A 23,952-nucleotide genomic window follows, 5' to 3' on the forward strand; every position below is an offset into this window, starting at 1 on the left:
GTGGTCCTGCGGAGAGCATTTTAGTGATTTGTGAAATAACAACAAAAATGGGAGGATAATTGAAACCTTCCCAGAACAGAAAGAGTGACGAATGTTGAATTAAAACCCAGATCCTTCCACACTCTCATGCAGCTTTAAGTGTTGCTTGGTAGTGAGCAAGCATGGGTACTTTTTGTGCACATCCTTGTCACTGAAATACTGCTCGTCAAGAAACTATTATTCAGGGCCCTGTTTTCACCAATTATTTGACAGGAACACACAGTTCAGCTGAAGAAATGTTAATTCTGAAGTCATTCAAGCAACCTCCCACACAAGGCACATAAATATGACAATTTACGAAAGACAAGCAATCCAAAATACCACTCTGCAGTATAACTATGTTTAAGAATCCCTCTTATATAGTATTTGAAGACCTGATTCACACATTCACCCCAGCAGCACGGTCACTTTCCACTCCATTGTGGTAGGAAGTTATTGGTTTTTGAAGAGAATTTAACTATAATCCAAACACCTCTACCTACAAGATATTTTACCTCCCTACACTTTCATCACCTGTAAGCATACGTATGTCTGCTGTTGCCATTTTTCAGTGAAATGTGAAGCACATTTTTACATGAGATAAACGATAAGGGAGGAGATGATGTACAAATGGGCTTCAATAGACGGGGACCTTGTTCAAAGAACAACTATGGGACTACAGGGCACAGTGCCAACATAGGGTCAAATCAACCCTTTTGATCTCACTCTCTAAGGACAAGCTACATGGTACAAGGTATGTGAGTCCACATATGCTATAACTCACCATTTGGGCCTTAAACTGGCAAACTGTTTCTGAAACCTGGGTAATTTAGATACGGAAATACTATCTCCGTGCGTCAGTTTTGAATTTTAATATCTCAGAGAAACTTTGTAAGCCTCTTATCTTCACAGTTTGCTAGAGATCCATACATCACTGGATACTGCACTATGGTAACCATTCACCTCCTCGATATTCCTGTACAGACAGGGCTATCCTGGAGGTGACTGATTTTCAACAGGGCAACAGCAAACAATGTATGGATCCTGTCAGTCCCTGTTTATGTGTTCTCTTACTAGCACGGCTGCTGCTCCTCCATCTACACTAGCTTCCATACAAGGAAACGTCTGGTAAAGTTTTCTACCCATGATGTGGGTTGCCTAAGACATTGTGGCTGGCTGGCAACCACATAGGCAACACATCTCCCAAGAAGCCAGGGAGCAACTTTAGAGGGCAGCTGTTGTGAGGAAATGTAAAACAGAGATTGGAGTTTGCAGCAGAGCAACACAGCGAGAACAATAATCCATGTAATCTGACCAATTTTATTTGCAATTCCACCACAAAGAGAGAGATCATAAACAAACACAATGGTGTCATGCATTAAAAAGGGTTAACTATTACAGAAATGTAAAAAGACTCTGGTAAGTTGTTTTCAGAAGAAACAGCGGCAGTGGAAGAATACAAGAAGGTTTGAAGATAAAAGTTCCTTCTTCCACTTGCTTTTTAAAGGGGGGGAAGGTTTGCTCCATTAGTTGTCTAAACAGCTGCTAAGCATTAATTTTACTAACTACTGTCAACTAGATGTGTTGTTTTGGAGAACGTAACTGTAAGATATGCATTTTTCACAAGTATTTTTTTTTTCGAAAATAAGAAGGCAGGGCTAACCAGAATTAACACAATTAGATGTATTTATTTGTAACCTTCAACACTCAAAACTGGAGAAGAGTTTTTCACCAAAGGAGAGGGCCTTGATCATCCTCTAGTTCCGCAAAAAGAACTCTGCACTTTACTTCCTTCTCCAATACCTGTGGGAAACAGTTGCAAGTGATGTGTGTGCGTATACTTGGCCTAGACCACTCGGGATTTCCCAGGCTCTACAGGGAGGCACACAGGCCTCAGACATTGGCTTGCCACAGACAATAGTTTTAATGGCTACAAGAAACCAGTGGCCTACTCCCTATTAGCCTACTAAGAGCACTGGGTATATAAACGAATCACGAGGTTCATGAGTAGAGAATAGTTTATTGGCCCAGAGCAGCTTGGCATGCTCAGTCAATCTCAGTAGTCAAGAATAGACATGGGCATGAACAGCATTACGAACGGGAAAATCCCACGAACAGCCGGTTCAGCTGTTCGCGAACAAGCTGTTCGTGAGGCCCCATTCTAAACGAACAGGTGGTTGTTGCAAGCCTCATTCGTTGCTGTTCGTCAAGCCAGACAGTCTGGCACCTGCAATCAATTCCCATGGCAACTCAGGTAGGGACTGTCTGAACTCCTGCTGTTGCCCTGCAAAACCCGAATCAAAGCTTCGGAGTTTAAATGCCCGTTTCCATGCTGCTGCTCAGCTGCACAGAAAGAGGCATTTAAACTCCCGAATCAGCTGCTCGTCGGGGGCTTCCCTGATGAGCGGCTGAGTGCCGGCTGCCCCTCTCCTGGTGCGAGAGGGATGGGGAGAATTTCCCTGCCCCTCTTGCACCAGGTCACAGCAGCCCAGCAGCGCTGGCTCTCCCAGTGCTGAGAGGGATGGGAAGATTCTCCCCTCTCCCACTGGGAGAGCTGCTGCCGCTGGGATTCTTCTGCCCGGTGTCAGAGGGACTAGGAGATTCTCCTCGACCCTCTGACACTGGGCAGAAGCAGCCCGGCATGCTCGCTCTCCCGGTGGGAGGGGGGAGAATCTCTCCGCCCCACTCACACGGGCAGAAGCTGCCCTGGGGTGCTGGCTCTGCCGAGTGCGAGTGGGACAGAGAGAATCTCCCCGCACCACTTGCATGGGGCAGAAGCAGCCCCGGGGTGCTGGCTCTGTCGGGTACAAGCAGGATGGGGAGAATCTTCCCGTCCCTCTTAGCACCGGGAGAGCCAGCGCTGCGGGGCTTCTGCCCGGTGTCACAGGGCAGAAGCGGCCCTGTGGCACCGGCTCTCCGGGTGCTAAGAGGAATGGGAAGATTCTCCCAGCCCTGCTCGCATGTGGTAGAAGCAGCCCCGTGGTGCTGGCTCTGCCGGGTGCAACCGGGACGGGGGGGAATCTCCCCGCCCCGCTGGCACCAGGCAGAAGCAGCCCTGCGACGCTGGCTCTGCCCGGTGCAAAAAGCACCAGGAGCCTGGCGGCGCCAGCTCTGCCCAGTGCAAGAGGGACAGGGAGAATCTCCCCGCCCAGCTCGCACTGGGCAGAAGAAGCCCAGCAGCGCTGGGCTGGGGCAGGGGGCTGGGGGTGTTTAAAGGGCCCTGCAGCTTGCAAGTGGCAGGACAGGGCCCTTTAAACTATCAGCTGACAGGCCGCAGGGGGGAATCCCCCCCGCCGCCTGCCAGCTGATAGTTTACAGGGAACTTTAAAGGGCCAGGTAAGTGGATTAGAGGGGAGGGGGCTAAGCGGGGGTGGGGGTGGGGGGTGGGGGGGGCTGCAGGCCCCCATGAACAACAAACCATGAACATGTTCATTTTTTTTTTTTGAAAAAATTTTTATTGGGTTAGGATCAAATGTTTACACATTACAGTCAATATTCCCATTTCCCAATTTCTAACCCCCTCCCTTTCCCCCCCATTTTGTTGACTTCCAACAGTTTTCCAACCCTTTATCCCTTTTCCCTTACTCTTTATATATTCCTCTATCTAATCAAATATATATTCTCCCTTTATTCTAAGCAATACTTCTTTAACTATTTTTAATACTCTGTACCCTGACTATGAGTCCTTTTTTCCATAATGGATAAACAATTTATCCCATTTTTCATTATTCCACTTTCAAATATTTCTATATATCATAAACTATGTAAACCATACATTCATATAAATCAACCAGTTTAACTTATACTCTATATGTTATTCATTCTATCTTCTTCTTTCTATTTTAGTTATATTTGTTTACATTAATATTTCTATTCCCCTTCAATCATAAGTCTATATATGATATCAATCAATTTGACTCATATACAACTTCAAATAAACATATTCAGTTTGGTACACTGTACGGAATCAAAAAGAAAATATTATTAGTTAGTCAATCCTTATAGTTAACCCTTATGATTAATTGTTTTCTATCAATATTCTATTTATTATTCTATATATATCAATCTAATATCATAACTGCTTAGAAATTCTCTTTTACCTCTTCTCCGCCATGAACATGTTCATGACAGCATCATGCTCGTCAATGTTCACTGTTCGTGGACGGCAACGAACCACGAACACCGTGTTCAGGGGTTTTTTTGCATTCATGCCCATGTCTAGTCAAGAATCAGGAGTACCAGTTAAATCCTAGGAAGATGTGATGGTTTCTAGGACAGAAGAGGACAGAGCCTCCTTCTATTACTAAAGCAATGGGGATATCTCTAGACCCAAATTCCCTCATCCCAAGGGTCATTTCAGAGATAGAAAGAAGCTGGGCGAGTTCATTTTCTTTATATGATTATGGAGGGAAGAGGGCTCAGAGGAACCCAACCCCCTTGTTCTCTAACAATCAATGGAAGGGAATTACGATATCCTTTGCCCTTTTCCCCGCCCCTTCCTATTTCAGTGTGGTGTAGTGGTTAGAGTAAGATTAGTGAGATCCAGGTTCAAATTCCCGATCTCATGTGACATTTCTGGGGGACCCTGGGCAAGTTACTCTTTAGCCTTCCTCACAAGGTAGTTGCGAGTATAAAATTAGGGAGGATTACACATACAGAATACTGAGCAGCCTGGAAGAAAGGCAGCATAAAAATGTATTCGTTAAACTGGCAAAAACAAATAGGGGCCATGATAACTTCTTTGAGTGGTTCCACAGCTTTTTTTTTAAGCTAAGGATGTCTAAGTGGAATGATCAGAACTGCAAGTAAAAAGACAGGAACTGGCAAAGATGTTGTACTGTAAGTTGTGTCTATACAATACAGGTTACCTGAGCAATGTCTAAGAGATAGATCTGCAGAAAAAAAGCAGTGGCGCTGCTAGCAACTTGATTTGGAGCACCTCCAATGGCGTAGCACAGCTTGCTGCACACTGAGAGCTTATCTTCACATCTCAGCTAGGGAAAAAAAGAAAACAAAACCATGCAATAATACCCGGCCAGTCTGAAGCACGAAAAAATAGTTCATTTCCAACATTTCAGAAAACTACAGACAGACTTGAGCATTTTCTACATGACAACACTCTTCTATGGCCTCCATTACTGATACAGTCCCCTGGTAGCGGGGCTTCCATGTGACACAAGTTTCCCTGCGTTTTCCCTACCGCAGCTCTCATAGCAGCCATTCCTCCCACACCAGGGGAGGGGCTTTTGGGGCTTTTATTTAATTATTGTTAATTGACACATTGTTATATCATTATATCTGCATATTGAGCTGTTGGTTACCATTTTAGAAAAACTGGTGTGGTGTGGGGAGGGAATGGCTTATAGGAACGAGGATACCCCCTACAGCTGTTTTACCACATTAAAACGTGGGGGGAGGGAGGAAGAGCTCCACATCACAGCCCCAGTACTTGCAGCATATTAAAATCACTTTAAAATGGCTGCCAATTAGTTTCTGAGTCCAATTCAAAGTGCTAGTGCTTACCTTTAAAGCTATTCATGACCTGCAGTCCACATATCTGACCTCTCCCTGTATGTTCCCATGTGGCAGCTTAGTTCTTCCCAGCAAGTTCTACTGTCAATTCCCTATTATCTTAGGCACATTCTGCCATGGTCTGGCTTGGGCTTTTTCAGTGGTTGCCCATATCTGTGGGACAGCCACCCAGAAGAGGTCAGGGGGGCTGCTACTCTACACCCGAGAGGCTGTAAGACAATTATTCCAGGGAGATTTGGGGGCAGCTTGAGCCCTAGGTAAAGGCGAAATATCTTTCTCGTAGAGCATCAGGTGTTTCAAATTAGTTTTTAATATACTGAATGCCTGTTTTAATGCTTATTGTTTTATAATGCTTCTATATTGTTGTTACCTGCCTTGGATACATTTTTAATTCTCTTTAAACAAATTAGTTCTGCTGAACCAAAATATAACTGACAGAAAAAACCAGAGAGCCAAATCAGGGTCTACAGAAAGATTACTACCTCACACAATCCATCTTTGCAAGGGACAAATCTGTATTAATAGAGTCCCTCATTAGAAGGAATTTTAAAAATTCTATTTTACAATTAACCACATTTATAACCGGTTAACAGTGGCACAAAGTAAGATATGTAGAAGCTTCTAGAAAGTCAGAAAAGGAAGCATTCCTTGCAGTCCTGATGCACTTTTTCCCTTTAAGAATTTTAACACAAAACAGCATTAACAAGGAACCATCCTTAGAACAAACATAAAAATGATACATTTTCAACTACAGAAATAAAATGTTATTAGTTGTCAGTTAAGCAGCCAAACATCTGCATGGTCATTATCAGCCACTACCAGGATTAAACCAACAGTTTGAGAAGAGTAAGAAGGAACCACAGAACAGCGGGCTCTCAAGATAAAACTCCAGGCTGCGGAGCTTATCACGGAGACGACGACGACCCAACAAGACGTAAAAATTTCCTTTTGGTATCTGTCTTAAGAAAACCTTTCCAGTTTACAAAACAGGCTGATATCCCTAAGGGAAAGGGATTTGGGATTTTTAATTTTAATTTCAAATATATTCCCTCTATGGTTCTCAGCTTTAAGAAGCAAGTGAGAACAGCAATTTCTGACAAAAACTCTGAAATGACCTGAGGTGAACAGGTGTTAGCTGGCTGCTGCCTTCCTGACCTTTCCACGTTTAATCGTCTTAAGTTTGCTTTGCATCTGCTCAGTGAAATACATGTAAATTTGGGACTCCCCTTCAAACTCTGCTTTTGTTTACTTGAGTCTTTAATTAATACACAAAATGGCTAACTTCATAGATGAACCAGACACACAAGGTAAGGATTCTCACGCAAGCTTTCCTACGTCAACTGCCACTTGTCCCTCATCATGGCATTGGAAGCCCTTTTCAGGCCTTCTTTTTTAAAAAAGCGAATCTCTAGCCCTTTTAGTTGAGGTAATAAAGAGAAAGGTGCATCTCCACAACAAAAGGACAAGAAACTTTTTTTTTTACATAAAAGCTGGGAATTCAGAGGAACTGTAGCGCTATAATGCTGTAGCACTGCTTAGCTACTGAAATTTGTTTTAAGCCCCCCCCCCCAAATGCCTTTGGTTGTGTGAGGAGTGGGAACCGCGGCTGCAGACAGGAAGGAAAAAAATGAGGAAAATGGCATGATGTTGGTGGGGCCTTCAAAAACAGGCACTTTCTTCAGATAAAACTGAAGTAATGGCCTCTAGTCCGCGCAAGCTTATGTTGGAATAAAATGTTAGACATGAAGGTGCCACAAGGCTCCTCTTTATAGGAGAAAATTTTCATCTTCCTTTCATTTCTCAAACGATCTTGAATCCACTTAACACAGTCTATTTACCACTTTATTATCACTCCTAAGTGAATAAAGCTCTTTCCCACTCTTTCAGCACAGTTTATTGCACGAGGTGGGGATACCTAGCTATTCTTAGCGTATAAGGGGGGGAAGCTTTCCATGGTGGCAGCTGCGCTCATCTGGTCAGGGCCTTCTGCAGCTACCATCCTACACTTGGGCAAAATCACCAGCTGCCTGCATGGGTGCTTTCTCTCTGGTGGATCCAACCGGAATGGTCTGTCTGAGGTGGTCAGGAAAGCCCCCCCCCCCCCGGCTTTTTGGAAATTACACAAAACTGAATTTCTACAGGACTGTGTCATAGGAAATAGCCGCGGGAGATGCCTTGGTAAGGACGGGGACTAAACACTACATTATTGGATACTGTCTGCTGATGTAAATATGCGCCTACTACTGAGTTTCCCTACTGCTAAACATGTCATGGAAATTAGTTATGCTGTTTCAGATAGATTTTGTCTGTATGCTCAGCTTTATGCTCATTCAAAATTTTTCTGCTACCATTCCCTATTGTATCTGTTTCCCTGAACGTCCTAACTCGTTCATGATTGTAGTCTGCTCAGTGAATGTCCTAGCTGTCGATTACGTTGGAATTCTAACTGCATGGTTGTAATCCACCTTGGATCTCAGTGAGAGAAGTAGACAATAAACTGACTAATAAATCCAAATAAGATGTGATCTTGGTATGACACTAAGGGAGTCAAAGGCTAGTTTTAATAAGGGATTCAGAGGGATCTCCTAATTAACAAAACTACTTCTTTTGATGCTGTTTGTGAGGCATAAAAAAGCCAGACCACAAATTTCAAAAGGGAGATTCCAATGGCTGAATTAAGATTTGTTTCAAGTTCATGCTACCTCCGTCCCTACCCCGAGCTGAACCTGGATTTGGGATTTTTCTCTTTATACTCTCTTTACAAAACCTCCCCACCCATTACAGGTGTTTAGCAACATGAACGAATGGCGTGGTACATTTTAGAAATAAGATTTTCATTTTTTTCATAATTACATGTCACCCTGTACTTGTGGTATTTGAATGGCCCCTTGACCCTAATAGCCCTTGACCCTACAAATGCTACTTAAAATGAGGAGTCCCTGCATTGCATCTGCAGAAATGTACTCAAGTCACTGAAGTTTTTAAATGTTATTTATAGTCTGCCTTTCTCACTGAGACAGGTGGCAGATTACAAAGTGTGAGTTAGTAGAGTCAACATCAAACACGTTTCAATAAACAATGTAATAGGGTAATTCAGTGCAAATTTGCAAAGATTTAAACCGGCAGAGATCCAATGCAGAGTTGAAGAAATGCTGAAACAGAAAATTCTAAGGCTGACATATTAAGCAACATAAAAACTTCGCAGTAAGATCATACATACAGCAACAGACAGTACCTAGTAGTGAAGTCTATAGCCCCTATCCCTTTACTGCGGCATCTCTTTGAGGCCGCTTCTTTCTTACAGTACTACGTTTATGTAATTAGAGAAAATACAACGTTGCTAGCCTCGAAAGTCCCACACGGCTCCTGTCCAATTTCATAGCAGGACTCACCCCTTCTGCTGACCCCGGGCCGGCCTCCTCCAGCGCTGCAGTCGGGCGCGCGTCCCTCCCTCCCGCAGCGCCTTCCATATTCGATCGAAGTCGCAGCTCCACCGCATCTCCCCGAGCAATTCGACCCCGGCTTTTCCACCTCTTGGGCGGTCAAGGGCGGGACCGACAATGCATATAGCTGCAGCTGAGGGACAGGGGGAGGGGGGCGGTTAACTAGTTCTTTTTAAAAATGCAGCTCAGAAACTTTGGGACGCCCAAATTCTGCCTTCTCGCGTGCATTTCCTACCTTTTCATGCGCTGCAAAAAAAAAGCATGAGATGCAAGCGGATCCGGGAGCTGAGAAACGCACCGCTGGCTCTCTGGTCTCTGCAAAGCGAGCCGGGCGCCTCATCACGCATTGCAATGCTCTATTGTATTATGTAGTGCGATGCTATATAGCAACGCAAACCATTTCCATTCATTGCAACGCCTGGGAACCGCGCTTAGAACCGCCGCGAGCTTTTCGGTCATGCGCCTTCCTACGGAAAAATAATAATAAAGTCGTCTGAGTGCACAGAAAGGACCGCCGGCCGTCCCAGCACCTGCGGCTTCCCCGCGTGCAGCCGGCCCGGAGCTCGGGAATCTCCAGGATCCGTCCATCCTCGTTCGAAACCCAAGCGGCTACTTTGTTTTTCGTTACAACTTTGGTCAAAGTGCACTCTTCCCGGGCATGTTATCCTTGCGGTTCAATAGTTACTTGGAAGATAAACGTTCACAGCATTAGCAGACTTTTGGGGGACAGATTAAAACTGCGATTTCTCATCACAAATAACTTTTTAAAAGGTGCGGGTTGGGGGTGAGGATCTGATCAGAGCAAGAGTGTGCTGTGGACTTCATTCTTCCTTCTCCGTCTTTTTTTACGATTAAAAACCACTCCTCTTCCCCAAATGGCTTTTACATGTAGGGGAAGGGGGAATAGGGTTCCCACCTCTGGGTTAGAAAACTCCTGGAGATTTGGAGTGGAGGGCAGGGTTTAGGGGACCTCGGCAAGGTATTATGTCACCGAGTCCACCCTCTAAAGCAGCCCTGTCCTCCAGGGAAACGGATCTCTAGAAATCAGTGGTAATTCCAGGAGATTCGCCAGGCTTCACCTGGAGAATTGGCAAGTCTAGAAGGGGCGATGCCCCTATTTTGGGTTCTGTGGCCAATTACCAAAAAGGGATGGGAAAATAACAGGGAGTTCCCAGTAGGCGCTTTTGGAGAAGATGTAGCAGGGTGCCATACCAAAGAGGTTGCCATGTACCATTCCCAGCTCCAACATGGGAAATTCCTGGAGATTTGGAAGGGGTGGAGCCTGGAGAGGGCGGGGTTTGGGGAGGGGAGGGACCACAGTATACAGTATAATACAGTATGGTCCATTCTTCAAAACAGCCATTTTCTCCAGGTGAATTGATATCTGTGGTCTGGAGATCAACTTCATTTCCAGCTCTCTAGTCATCACCTGCAGGTTGGCAACCCAGATGGAGGTCGCACAATGTAGGTGCCTACTTCCGAACAGGCGATCTCTACGTTGGTCTTCGGGAACACTCCAAATTTCAGTGACGCGAAGAACAGCAAGGATTGGCTCTTTCCTTTGGAGAAACAGCAAGTGGGCTGCAAGAAGCCCCTGGGCAGGCAACATGGCAAACGTGCACTACTGCTCTAGTGGAAGCCCTTGGTTCCTTCCAAATAACTAGAGAGACTGAGGTTTCTGAAGGGCTATCTGGAACCCTAAGAGCAACAGTGAATGGCTTGCAGGGACTGCCTCCACTGCAAACTAGAATACTCCCACCCCAACATTAAGAAATATCCAGAAGGATAAACGCATACATTCAGCTAGACTGGATGCTAATTTTTTTCTGTAGTGGTTTTAAGTTCTTTAATTTAAACAGCAAAAATGTGGATCTTATTTGGTGACCCATAAGGATATGAACTGGATGATAAATTTTCATCATGATCTTATATATTGTAACCTAAAATTCTACAACTGTGATTAAGACCAGGGCAAAACTTTCAGAATCCAGCTCGTAAGCTATTATGAAACATTAAAAATGACTCGAGAGAGCATAGAGAATGATTTGCGATTGAAAGCAGATTTTTTTATAAAAGATTTAAATCGATGAAAGTTGCCAATGTGATGACTTGTGGAGGAGAATAGATGTGCCAGTAGAATAGTAATGGTGGAAGAAAGTATACCTGGAGCAGCCTTAGACTACTGTAATGCACTCGACTTGGCTAAAATAACACAGGAACTCCTATTACTACTGAATGAAAAGCTCAGCTCTCATCAGGCGCTAAGCGGAACTTGCAGGTCACTTCCAGTGTGCATTGGCTACCCATCATTTACTGGGCTTAAATCAAGGTTCTGTCACCTACAAAACTCTGAATGGCATTGGACTCATATTGGACCTTAAGAAGAGATAAATAAAATAATCCTTAGGTCACACTCTTGCCTTGAATGGACATAGAAGGGTGTAACTCTTCTTAGGATGGTGCAGAAAATGTCTTATCCAAGCTTTCCTTCTTTCTGTGTCATTATCACTCAAGTACAGAACATTTTCTCAACCCCACTGTACTAAAGCATGGAATTATTTCCTTAATACTGCACCAGGAATGCCCTTTTTCTGTTAAATATTCTTATCCAACAGTTTATACAATCCTATTAAGGGGAAAAACCTCTCTATTGTATGCCTCTAGTATTGATTGTCCCTTTTCATCTGGCAATTTAACTTCTTTCTGTAGCTCATGGTATCCAGCTTTCTCTAACTTGTGGTTAAGTTCAAGACTGGATTTTCTTCTATTTTTTGTTTCCAAAAAACAGAAACAAAAACCCCCACCAGATAAGCATATAAAATTACCACCCCACCCCCCTAGCATCCAGACTGTATGTAGTTGCTTAAAAGAATGTTAAAATAATGTTAAGCTATGTGCGGCTCACTTTTTGGAGCAGTGAATAGTTTTGGCTGGAAGGAGTTCTTTACCCTGGGTTGGGTCCCTTTGAAGCAGAGAGTAAGACTTATAGCATTTTTGTACAATTTCCTTTGTTTACTGTGTATGAGTAGACCCCCGGGAAGAAGCTCAGCTAAAGAACAGCAGAACCATTCTCAGAGTGGGACATCCTGCATCTTCAGGTTGCTTGAGGCAATCCACAGAAATGGCACTCTACTTCTTTCTGACACTTCCAGAGTCTAAGCTGTGCTTTCTTTTACACACACACACACAAAACACTCACTATTGTTGTTTAGCCACCCTGGGCCCATTTGTGGGGAGGGCGGGGTATAAATCGAATAAAATAAATATGTCACACACACACACCTTCCCCCTCCCTCCTTAGGCCCTCTTAGTAGATATCTGAGGAAGCCATAGGTGAAGAAGTTTCACCTGGCCATGAGCTGGTGAGCAATGGAAGTATGCCCCTTCCCCTTACTAAACATCTTTCATCCAGCTTAGTGTAGTGGTTAAGAGTGACAGGACTCTAATCTGGAGAACTGGGTTTGATTCCCCACTCCTCCACTTGAAGCCAGCTGCGTGACCTTGGGTCAGTCACAGCTTCTAGGAGCGCTCTCAGCCCCACTCACCTCACAGGGTGTTTTGTTATGGGGATGATAACAATACTTTGTAAACAGGTCTGAGTAGGTGTTAAATCATCCTGAAGGGCAGTATATAAATGGAATGCTATTATTATTATTAGGGCTTTAAACACCAAGGTGTTAACCTTGGTGTTTAAAGCCCTTCATGGACCAGGACCTGCATACCTGCGGGACCTCCTCTTCCGTTATGTCCCCTGCAGGGTGTTGTGCTCTGCAGAGAAGCAACTCCTGGTGGTCCCCGGCCCAAAGGACATCCATCTGGGCTCAACCAGGGCCAGGGCTTTTTCTGCCCTGGCCCCAGCCTGGTGGAACGCTCTCCTGTTGGAGATCCGGGCCCTGCGTGACCTGTTACAGTTTCGCAGGGCCTGTAAAACGGAGATGTTCCACCGGGCCTTCGGCTGAGTGCCAGCGGGTGTCCTCCTTCTTCCATCTAAGACCACCACTTCTTCTGGGTCTGCCCTCAGCCATCTGCTATGCCTGTATACAGACACCCAATATTTGTCTAAATAGCCTGCTCCTGGACTATTTTAATGATTTTTAAAAAATTATTGTTGATTTTATGTTTTTGTGATTTTAATGTATTTTTTAATGTTGTTAGCCGCCCTGAGCCCATTTGTGGGGAGGGTGGGGTATAAATCGAATAAAATAAATAAATAAATATCCTATATACCAGAAAATTCTTCTACCTTTGCGGGATCCATGATTTCATCCACTGCTATTCCCTGAATTCCTAAAATTCAGAAGGAACCAATGCATTCCAATGGTCATTCTTCATATTTGTTTTAGTATGCCCCTCCCCCAAACAAAGGAACCACAGCACCGGATCTCCATCCTCTCTTGGCACATTTTCAAATATATTTTTACATTTTAGAGCTACATTTGAAATAAAGGTTCAATTACAGTGAAGGTAGGAAAGAAACGGCAACGAAAATATAAAAAACACAATGCTTTTAATATTTTTTCTACAAACATCAATAAATACAAATATTGCTACAAACACATCCCCCATTTGATATTGTGCCTCATCTTTCTAACTCAACATTGTAATGGAAATTGCTACAACAAAACCTTGTGCATATTGTGCTTAAAATCATTAACAAAGTTTAGCATTGAACCATATCCCATTAAAAAAAGAACACTGAACCGATGCTAATCAGCAGAACTCCCCTCCTTTCAAATGTCAAATATCTGAATGTAATGGCTGGCTTAAGGGCATGTCCTTGATTGCAGAGAAAGATCTTTTTGTTTGTCATATCATACCATCTTCAGACTGAAACTATGGTTAGACATGGGTTTGGGGCCTGTCAGTTAAGACCATTGGAAGAGCCCTGTGGCGCAGAGTGGTAAGCTGCAGTACTGCAGCCCAAGCTCTGCTCTTGACCTTAGTTCGATCCTGGTGGAAGCCGGGTTCAGGTAGCTGGCTCAAGGTTGATTCAGCCTTCCATCCTTCCAAGGTCGGTAAAATGAGTACCCAGTTTCCTGGGGGTAAAATGTAGATAACTGGGGAAGGCAATGGCAAACCACCCCGTAAATAGTCTGCCACGAAAACATTGTGATGTGATGTCCTCCCATGGGTTGGTAATGACTTGGTGCTTGCACAAGGGACTACCTTTACCTTTAGTTAACACCATGGATTTAGCGGGAATACTAACTATAGTTATCCTCAAAACTGAAAGGAGGGAAAGGGTACCTGCGTAAGGAGGCACACACATGGCCCAGGGGGCACTGCCTCTCACATCCTGAGCTCCATTGGACCACAGGATGAAGTGCCTTTGCCATCAAGTTGCTTTTCAGAGGCTTGAGATGTAACAGGTACATCCTCTGTAACAGAAATAGTTCCATCTTAATCTTTTTCACAAGACCATTTTGACTTTGCTGCATAAGATACTAAGGCACTGAATTCAAGCAAGTATTACACACTGGCCAATTATGGGAGAGATACTAGGTGTGTGGTTTTGAACACAGATGAATGCTATTAGCAAGTTGGTTGTCTTAACAGGTTAAGTCACTGCATAATTGCATAGAGATCTAGCAAACAGATAGGGTTGTATGTACACCTCTCTAGCCATGCACATTTCATGTAGTCATTAATTTTCTACAAGTTAATGCTCTTAAATACCTTCATTCGGACCAGAGTTCCTCTATCATCAGAACAACTACCTACAAACACTGTAAGTCTATAGCCTTTCAAAGCAGGAACCTACACTTCGGCTCTGCAGTTCCTAATATGGATTTAATTTTGAGCGCTGCTGCCAGGATCAGAGATGGTGATAAACAGAGATGGGCATGAACCAGAAAAACAACAACTATGCAGTTTGTGGTTACATTTCATGAACCATGAACTTTCACGAACCTGCCCTGGTTCGCGAACCAGTTCGTTTGGTTTAGTGAAAACGGCACTTCCAGGCCAGCAAATCACCACTTCTGGGTCAGCAGGTCTGCAGAAAGCCCAACCCCCGTTGCCTAGGAAACTGATTGATTGGCACCAGGCTGTCTGCAGTGATGAACCAAAAAACAAACCAAACGAATCGCCCTAAAGTTCGTGGTGGTTCGTCAGAAATAGGCTCTGACAAACCGCTGGTTCGCAAACCACGAACCAGCCTGGATCGTGATGAAATTTGGTTCGTATTTCGGTTCGTGATAAATGACAGCAGCAACTACTGAATTCTTGAATACTCTGACCCTCAAGTATTATTACATTGAAATAGTTCCTGTAAAGTTAAAGCAGGACTTACACTTCCACATCAGTTTAAATTCAGGTTGACAGGCTGAGGTTCATTCTGCTGAAACCAAGCCAGACTTTAAATACAGAAGGAATCATAAAGTGGGTCTTGCATACATATAGGTTATCTCCTCCATTGCAGGATTACATCGATACCTCTCAAGGCAAACAAGGCCATTTATGAATACAGCATACAGGATCCATTTCACGATTATTTTTCAACAAAAATAGCTGCTGCCTTTTTCATGATCATTCCTAGCCTTCTCTAAACAATCCTTTATACTCAGGTACCTTCCTACATCTCTGGCATTGCAAAGGTATTATGCTAAGTGAACGGCCATAGTCTGATTTCTTGCTGGTGGTGCTATGCTTTGTACGCACAATTCTGAGCTGGCAAATTTTAAAATCTGGCTGCAAGTTTGTTTGATACAAACCAGTTTAGTAAACAGCTTAGTAAACACAGGCTAGGAAAAGCAGTTTGTGGACTAGCGGGATTTCCTTGGAAAAAAGGCACTGCCGCCAATAAAGATCAACATTTCTGCTTCTTCCTCTTCCCAATGCAATCTATTGTGCTAACAAAATGCTGCTCCTGTGAACCAGGGCCCCTCAAAAACACAACAGGTGAATCAGGGGTCTGCACAGGGGAGGGGATTGGTGAAACTGTTCCCTCCCCTTTAGCTGATGGTAAATGACTTTTGGATCCAACCCACAGATACTACATAGTTTTTCAAGAAAATCCCATTTTGTTCCTTCGGTATTTCAAAAAGATGGCCCTACTGGCATACAAAACTTTCCCATTAGCAGGCACTTGTTTTCTGTACATCTATAAAAAGAACAAATAGTGACCAGCAATTTTAAGAAACACCCCCTTTCCGTAACAGTGGAAAGCCAAACACAAAGGAAACCACAATTTTCTCATTTCTGAAGCCATTAGTAGTTTGAATAATTCCAGAGATTCTGTGCTTCATCGCTAGTCAAATATGAAGTTTTCTAAAACGGTACGATTATATTTTACTTCATAGTGTAAAAGATTGTTGAATATACATATACACATCAGTGTATATATTGTATACATACACAACCTTGACAGCCTATTGCTGTTTATAGCTTTCATGCATATTTTTGCAGTACTTGAAAATGTAAGTTTCTAGCATGCATATGGGCCATCTCACGCAAGATGAAATATTCGATACAGATGCAGCAAAGTTCATAAATTTTGAGTGATAAGCACACACATGTATTGTATTTCACTGTGTGTACATACAACCTGGTTGTCATCAATTCACATTATTAATACCTATATCCTTTCATTTTTATAGACACACTAAGCAAGAAACTGCCAGAAATGTAATTATCACTATTCTTAACTATACCTAACTGGCAAAGGCTGCCCCCACCCCAAATACGTATAGCCAAATACATGCAATGGGGTCAGCCGTGACTACCATTTATGGTTTTGCAAGCTCCCAGGTTAGTAGAAAAAAATTAGTTAAAACAACACACCACACTAATTTGGGAGTTGCAAACCAAACCAAACAGTCTTTGGCAGTTAAGGGGAATATAATGGCCATGAAATCTAGGCTGTGGAATTGTGGGTTATTGGTATGCTGTGGAATTTTTTGGGTAGTTTCGTGAGTCAAATTGATACTAATTGTTGTGTTTATATTTCATGGGTATTTAGTTTTTTCTATTGTGGCAATATAGTCATTCACACTTTTTTTAAAAAATAAGTCTTTAGCCCTTTTTGTTGAAAAGTTATACGAAGAAAGGTACTGGCTGTGTTTTTTCCCTTATAACTCTGCAACTAAAAGGGACTAGAGACTTACTTCTAAAAAAGAAAACTGGGAACTAGTACACTGTTGAAATATTTTGTTATAACACTATAACGCTGTAGCAATATTGCTGTTGCATATTCCCCCCCAAACCTGAAAAAGCCCTCAAGTGGGTTAGGGGAAACAGCCATGGGGATTGAGGCAAGGTAACTGGTGCCAACTGGGCACAATCTGCAAAAATATACACCTTCCCATCCATGTAGCTGTCAAAGACACTTTGACCATCTTTCCAAAAAGATCATATCAAGCCAGATTTGTGGAAGGTCACAGGGGAAAACAGAAACGGGATGAATAGAGGGTGACATCATGTGGATGCTCCCCAAACCAGTGTTGCAGCCTTGTTTTTATCTTTTAGTTTAAATTCTGTTTTTAAATTGTTTGAATGATGTATACACATGATGATTTTTATGACCGACAAGACGATATTTTAATTTGTATGTTTTAAATTTGTTAGCCACCTTGGTGGCCCTGAGATAGCAGAAAAATAGGGTAAAAGTTTTGTAAATAAGTAAATAAAGCTGAGGAAAGCATCCATGTGGGTAACAGTCCAGGGAATCTTTCTACACGAGACATTTTACATGACAATGCTCAAGTGTAGGAAGATACAATGTTAGCCTGGAAACGTAGTTTAAAAAGACAGAGCTGGCAGATTGCTCCTCAGAGGGTTTGTCAATTTCATCTTCGCTTCCCTGAAGGCTCTGTTAATTTCACCTCCCCTTTGGGGAGGAGAAGATAAAGTTAATAAACCCTCTGAGAAGCAATCACCAATGGCTCTGTCTTTTAAAGCGTCCTAACATTGCATCTCCCTACACTTGAGCATTGTCATGTAAGATGTCTTGTGCAGAGAGACTCCATGGGAAAAATTGATCTCATTAAAACGGTTATATTTGCGTGTCCCCAAATATGATTATTTGGGATTTATCACAAAAGCAGAATTACCAGTTTGCCCAAAACAACAGTCTTCTTCCTTTATAAGCTTAATCTAAACACGCACTTCAAGATGATACACTGAGACTCCACCATCTCAAAACAAACACGAAGAGCTGCTTGTTTAAAATTTCCCCATGCGGCTCTGCCTGCACATGGAATGCTTAGAGGACAGGGGTGTGCTTTGAGAAAACATTCATTATAATTTTGGATTGAGGGAGGAAATTTTACCATGGTTGCTGATTTTCTGGTAGGAGGTTACTGGTCTATTATTCAAATCTGGTGGGGGGGGGGGGTTGGTTCTGGAGATTCAGGTCTATTATTTTCAACGAGGAATGTATTCAATGGAGCCATAACCATTGTAGGGAGGGATTATCTGTTTCACTTCCTCTGGGGGTAGCTTTGTATCAACTGGCTGGAAGTTATCAATGCCAAACTTCTCCCGATAGAACCGCTGAGTGAACTTGTCACAACCATAGATGAAAAAAAGAGTTCCCAAGAAGGGTGGTGGACCTGCCTACAGCAAAATCTTTAGCTGTAACATAAACTAAAGCTGTATCTGGCATCTTACAAATACGAGGAAAGCATCTCTGCCATTATTCCTTTTGTGGCTTTCTCGCATCTCTACAGTATTATCCATCAAAGAGTAGTGAATGATAAAACGCCGTCTGTCACCAAACATGTTTTCCACGTCATCTAACTCCCTAAGTTCCAAGTTCAATCACAAAGGGGCTTCATTTTATAGACCCCTGAATTTGGTGCATCTTGGGGCAGGCACAATTTTCTCTATTGATTCCTGTGGGTCGAAACTAGCCAGCTAGCCAACAGCATTTAAACAAACTAAAAACATGATCTACATTCATTTCATTTTCCTATTCTTACAGTCATTGACTGTCAATAGAACCATTTTACCTTTCCCCAAACTGCATTTGCCATCTTTCCTTGTTGTGGTCTGTGGTTTCTTTCCTTTCACAAAGTAAGGAAGGATTTCTTTGCAGAAAACCACCCCATTCCCAACCCCACAACTCTTCCATTATTCTCTATAGAGGGGCCTTTTCAGGGATGCTGGAGCGTTTGTCTTCAACCAAATGACACCAAAATCGCAGCATAACTAGGCCGGCCTGTCCACTAAAGATCCCCCAAGTTTCTAGCGAATTGGACCAAGGGCTCCAATTCTACAGATCCCTGCAAAAAGTGCCCCCAGCCACCCTACTTGCAGAAGGAAAAAGAGCCCTGTCCCCACAAAAGAGGGAAGGAAGGAGAAAGAATGAGACAGAACATCAGGTCTAGTGGCCCTTGCCCCTGGTTGTGCTGGTGGGGTTCCCCATTCCCCAGTGCAAGAAATTTGAATCAAAGAAAAACAAGATGTCTGCTACACTACTGACAGCAAGCACTTGATCATGAAAAACAACACAGATTTTGGGGGTTGGGGTTTTCGTTATTCCCTAGCATCCCATATCTGAGTGACCATTCTGAAAAATCTCAAGGATTACCTAAAACAGAAATGTGCATGTAAATTTTGTAATGCAGATTTCTATTACAGGATCTCCCCAATGCTGGACTTCTGAATTAGCTCTTTCCAGCGGGTGTAACCCCTGCTCTATACTTCTAAGTCACAAACCAATGCCCCCGTCTCCCGTGCAGATACTTGGAAACAAGTGCTGTTAAAACCAATGGAGGGAAATGGTTTAAGAACCAAAGATAAAGGTGTGGATCTTTTCCTAACAGCACAAAAATGGAACAAGATACAATTCTGGCAGAAAAATTTCAAGGCAGCCACTTCGAAACGATGATCTCAGATCTTGAGTGCTTCTAAATATTTGTTTTAAGCTTAAATCATTTCAGTATACTGTGGTTTCTCTTCAGATTGCATAAACTCAGCTAACCTACCATACATATTTTAGTGCAGCACTGAGTGAGCAATAAAGCATAACGGAACAAAGAGCAAGAATAAAAACAAGGGCTATTCCTCACCAGCAAAAAACTCCAAATCATAACTCAGTGTGTAAATAAAAACTCTTATGTTTTTTCCCCCTTTACTAAACAAGTGCAGTTGTCCAGCTTAAATAGCCTAGTTTTAAAAAAACGCTTATTACATTCTATTCAGGACTTTCACGTGAAAATGGATCTGAGAATAGGATGGCCTTGGTACAGCACACGCTACATGCTGTTTTGAAGCAGCATTGCAGAAGTTGTACACTCAGATATTGCTATTAATTTCCTTTTTGGCTTTGTTTAAATGGAGTTCAAGTAACAGCTAGCCTTTTGGTAGAATTAAGTTAACTCAACTGGAAAACAATTTGGTGTGTGGGGGGCATTGTCCCCTCGTTTCCCAAGACAGCAGCAGCTCACGTCTCATGACGTACTGTAGGTGATCCTGACAGGCAGTGCTAGGACACATTTCTGAAAGGCTCCGTATTCTTTTTTAGTCTCTGAACAACAACAGCATTTTTCAAATTGGCTTCCTCCAGCGTGAGAGATTCATCCAGTAACTCTCGAAATGGAAGCGATGTGGTCAGCACGAACGGACTTCTTCCATGGGGTCCTGGGTAATTTATTATGAAGTCTCTGACATGGCTTATTCTGGGGGGGGGGGGGGTTGGAGGAAGAGGAAAAGAGTATTGGAAAAATATAAGTAGTCAGGAATTTAAATCAAAATGGCATCAAATATACTAGTCCAGTGGACTCGTTCACATTTTCAGCTGCCTTCCTTTTTTCGGTTGTCGAAGCCTTCCAGAATCTGCCTAATTCATCTCTTTGTCTCTCCCATGAGTTAATTTACGTGGACACTTGGGGCTTGTTCTGGGGTTCTGCAGTTGTCTTCTTTAGAAAGCTTTGCCTCATTTGATCTTTGCTTTTGTTCACAGATTTGGTCTCTGCTTAACACACAAGCAAGTGAAGCACTCTTGTTTAAAAGTTCTTGTGGCCATGAAATCCAATCCAATGAGTTCAACAGGACTTAAATATATACTCCGCATAGATTTCTAAACTGGAGGCCTTTTAATTTTTTGGAGCATCAAAACCATGTAATATATACCTCCTGATTCAAGGTATGTATGTACACAGATGCCTTCTGGCATATTGCCGTCTATTGTCATCCTGTGGTTATTGAGGATGCAAACCCAGAGGTAAACTGAACAACAATAGAACCAGAACAATGATTAATAAGACATAGTTTTAGTCTTGAAAGTATGTAAAGACCAAGTGTTCACTTACTACAACTTCTAGACAGCACAGAGTATGACATCAGCCTGAGAGAAACCAGTTGAAGCAGCTGATGAAAATCTGTGTGCCTTGAGTGTAGAAGGTTTTAATGCCAGGCAGTCCGTATCATCAGCGTCTGAAGGCACAACCAACAGCCTGATAAAAACCAGTTGGTTGCTGGTAGTACCTTCAGAAGCCACTTTTCCCAGGGCTATTGGGAAAGTTGTGCATTCGGAGGGGAAGGCACTGCCCAGACAGGGAAGTTCGTATCATCAGCTTCCGAGGAAAGAACCAGTAATATCAGCCCACTTATACTCTTCATTGTTTTTGTCTTTTCAAGTGTTCAAATTGTACACTGCCTTGAATATTTTCACAGAAAGGTATTGTACAAACCTATCAAATAAATGACAGAAGGGGTCATAATTGAGAAAAAATTGAGAAATCCAAATATTTAACACTATACAATTGCATTGGGACTAAACTGACAGAAATCCAAAGATCCTAAAACAGGGCTAAACAAATAATCACAAAATTAAATGCATCTCACATTGCTGAAATTGTCAAGTTTGGGATTTACGGTCCAAAAAGAGGGGGACAACCAGTCCAAACAGACCACAACTGTATTCACCGAAACCTATTTATATGGTAGAATATTTCCACAGGCATTAAGTAATAGGAAAGCTCAATATGTTCAATCAGAATCAATGTACACTTAAAGAATCCAAGCCAAATTTCTTATCTCTTTTTCAGGCTATAATTCAGGCACAGAAATTTCCAACGGGTATGCCGGCCTCGGTATTTTCCCGTTTCGTTAGGCAGGGCGAAGTGAGCCCAAGCTATGAAATACAGAAGGCAAAAATGAGCACGTGGTAAAGGCTGTGAAGAAGCAGGTTACAGCGAAACGGGAAAATACCAAGGCCGGCATACCTGTTGCCAACCTCCCACCGGGAGCTCCCCTTGGGGTAGCACGGCAGGGCAAGACAGCTTCACCGCACACAATTTTTGCAGGTTGGAAACTTCTGTGCCTGAATTATAGCCTGAAAAAGAGGTAAGAAAGTTGGCTTGGATTCTTTGAGTGTACATTGATTCTGATTGAACATATTGAGCTTTGCTATTACTTAATGCCTGTGGAAATATTCTACCATATAAATCGGTTTTGGTGAATACAGTTGTCGTCTGTTTGGACTGGTTGTTCCCCTCTTTTTGGATCGTATATCACAGACCTTTCCCTCACTATTTACAAGCTTGGAATTTAGGCAAATGGCATTAAGAGAAAGATTCCTGTTCCCATAAGATTGATTCTGGGTTCACTGATGAAATCCAGATTGCTATCTAATATTTCTCCTCATCAAGCACAATATTCATGTTGAAACAGATCTGAAACTGAAGACCTGGGATGCTTACAGCTCCTAGTTTGAAACAATGCTTTTGTGTATTGCAGAATTCTGAACTGAGTGCTTTTCTTATTTCAAATTTCACATTTTAAAAAAATATTTATTTCAGTTCTAATAGTGACTGAAGTTAATGGAAAATCGATTGTGTTATTAAGATATTTTGGATTAGCATCCGAAGTACATTAGCAGTGGCTTCAGTGCCAATTTGCTTCCGTGCCCAATTCAAGATGCGGGGTATTGACATTTAAAGGCCAGACAAACCTACTAGTTCACTCCAGTCATCTTCTGCAGCCCTGTTTTGAGTGCCGCTGCCATCTGAGGCTAGATATGTAGCAGCCCATGAAAGGGCACTCTCAGAGCCAAGCTACAAGAGACGAATTACACAAGGAGGAGCACGTGAAGGGAGTCACAATGTTAGCGGGGAATGGAAGGCTTTGTCAATTTCCCCTCTTCAGAGCCAGCAAAGATCACTCCTCAGAGGGTTTGTTAATTTCCTCTTTGCCTCCCAAAGGTTCTGTCAGTTTCACTTTTCCTTCTAAGAGGCAAGGCTGAAATAAACAAACCCTCTGAGCAGACATCCCTGACTCTGTAGTGAGGGGAAATTGACAAAACCTTCCAATCTCTTTTAAAACTCAGCTTCCCAACTAACACTGCGACTCCCTTCACGTATAATTCTCCTCCTCATATAATTAGTCTCTTGTAGCTTAGCTCTGTCTTGGCATCAAAACTTTGGAAATCCATCCCCAGGGAGATTAATCTCTCCCTCTCTATTCCTGTCTTTCACCGGTGGATAAAGACTTTTTTGTTTTGTCTAGCATACCCCCAATAACTATTATTGGCCCTGATCTCCAAGTTATGTGTTTGTGTGGCCGTACGAATTGAATTGTTTTAATACTATTTTAAATGTTTTAAATTTAAATTGTTTTAAAATGTTGTTTTAAATTGTTTGTTAGTGTTTTAATGTTTGCCACCCTGGGGACCCTGTTCTGGGTGGAAAGGCAGCACACAAATGTTTTAAATAAATAAATAAATCCCAGTATGCATCAATGAACAAATGCATTAATAGAATCTGTGCTTACCTGTGCGTAACATTAAATTTTTGTACTATCCTTGTTCCATCCGCTAACCAGATCTGGATACTAGTAATGGGTTCTGAAGTGTTTAACATGATTGAAGGTCTTTTCTCAGTTTCTTCAACACCTCGCTTCGCTTTAGAAATTATTCTTGGTGTGGCACTGAAATTTAAAAAAAAAAGTCAAACAAGAACATAAAACTTTCTCAAAAGACACGGGTCCAAACAGCGCTCTCTCATTTTCTAATGAA

The 23,952-nt window shown here is 42.6% G+C and overlaps 2 protein-coding genes across 4 annotated transcripts in view; both read right to left on the reverse strand.

Annotated features, from left to right (window-relative positions):
• Positions 1-9,019, reverse strand: part of MFSD2B (MFSD2 lysolipid transporter B, sphingolipid) — a 43,260-nt gene extending 34,241 nt beyond the window's left edge. For 2 of the 3 annotated variants that reach the window (XM_054975316.1, XM_054975242.1), the window contains exons 1-2: positions 8,943-8,974; positions 4,887-5,012 (exon numbers count right to left, since the gene is read on the reverse strand). The gene's annotated coding sequence lies outside the window, so the exon portion shown is untranslated. Of the gene's footprint in view, positions 1-4,886; positions 5,013-8,942 lie in introns of all 3 variants that reach the window. The other variant, XM_054975397.1, reaches the window with a different exon arrangement.
• Positions 9,020-13,483: 4,464 nt separating this feature from the next.
• Positions 13,484-23,952, reverse strand: part of UBXN2A (UBX domain protein 2A) — a 31,456-nt gene continuing 20,987 nt past the window's right edge. The window contains exons 6-7 of the mRNA XM_054984201.1: positions 23,709-23,864; positions 13,484-20,614 (exon numbers count right to left, since the gene is read on the reverse strand). Coding sequence (XP_054840176.1) covers positions 20,422-20,614; positions 23,709-23,864 — 349 coding nt within the window. The 3' untranslated portion in view covers positions 13,484-20,421. The remainder of the gene's footprint in view (positions 20,615-23,708; positions 23,865-23,952) is intronic.

Source organism: Eublepharis macularius, chromosome 1 (assembly GCF_028583425.1).
Source record: "Eublepharis macularius isolate TG4126 chromosome 1, MPM_Emac_v1.0, whole genome shotgun sequence".
Classification (NCBI taxonomy): Eukaryota; Metazoa; Chordata; class Lepidosauria; order Squamata; family Eublepharidae; genus Eublepharis; species Eublepharis macularius.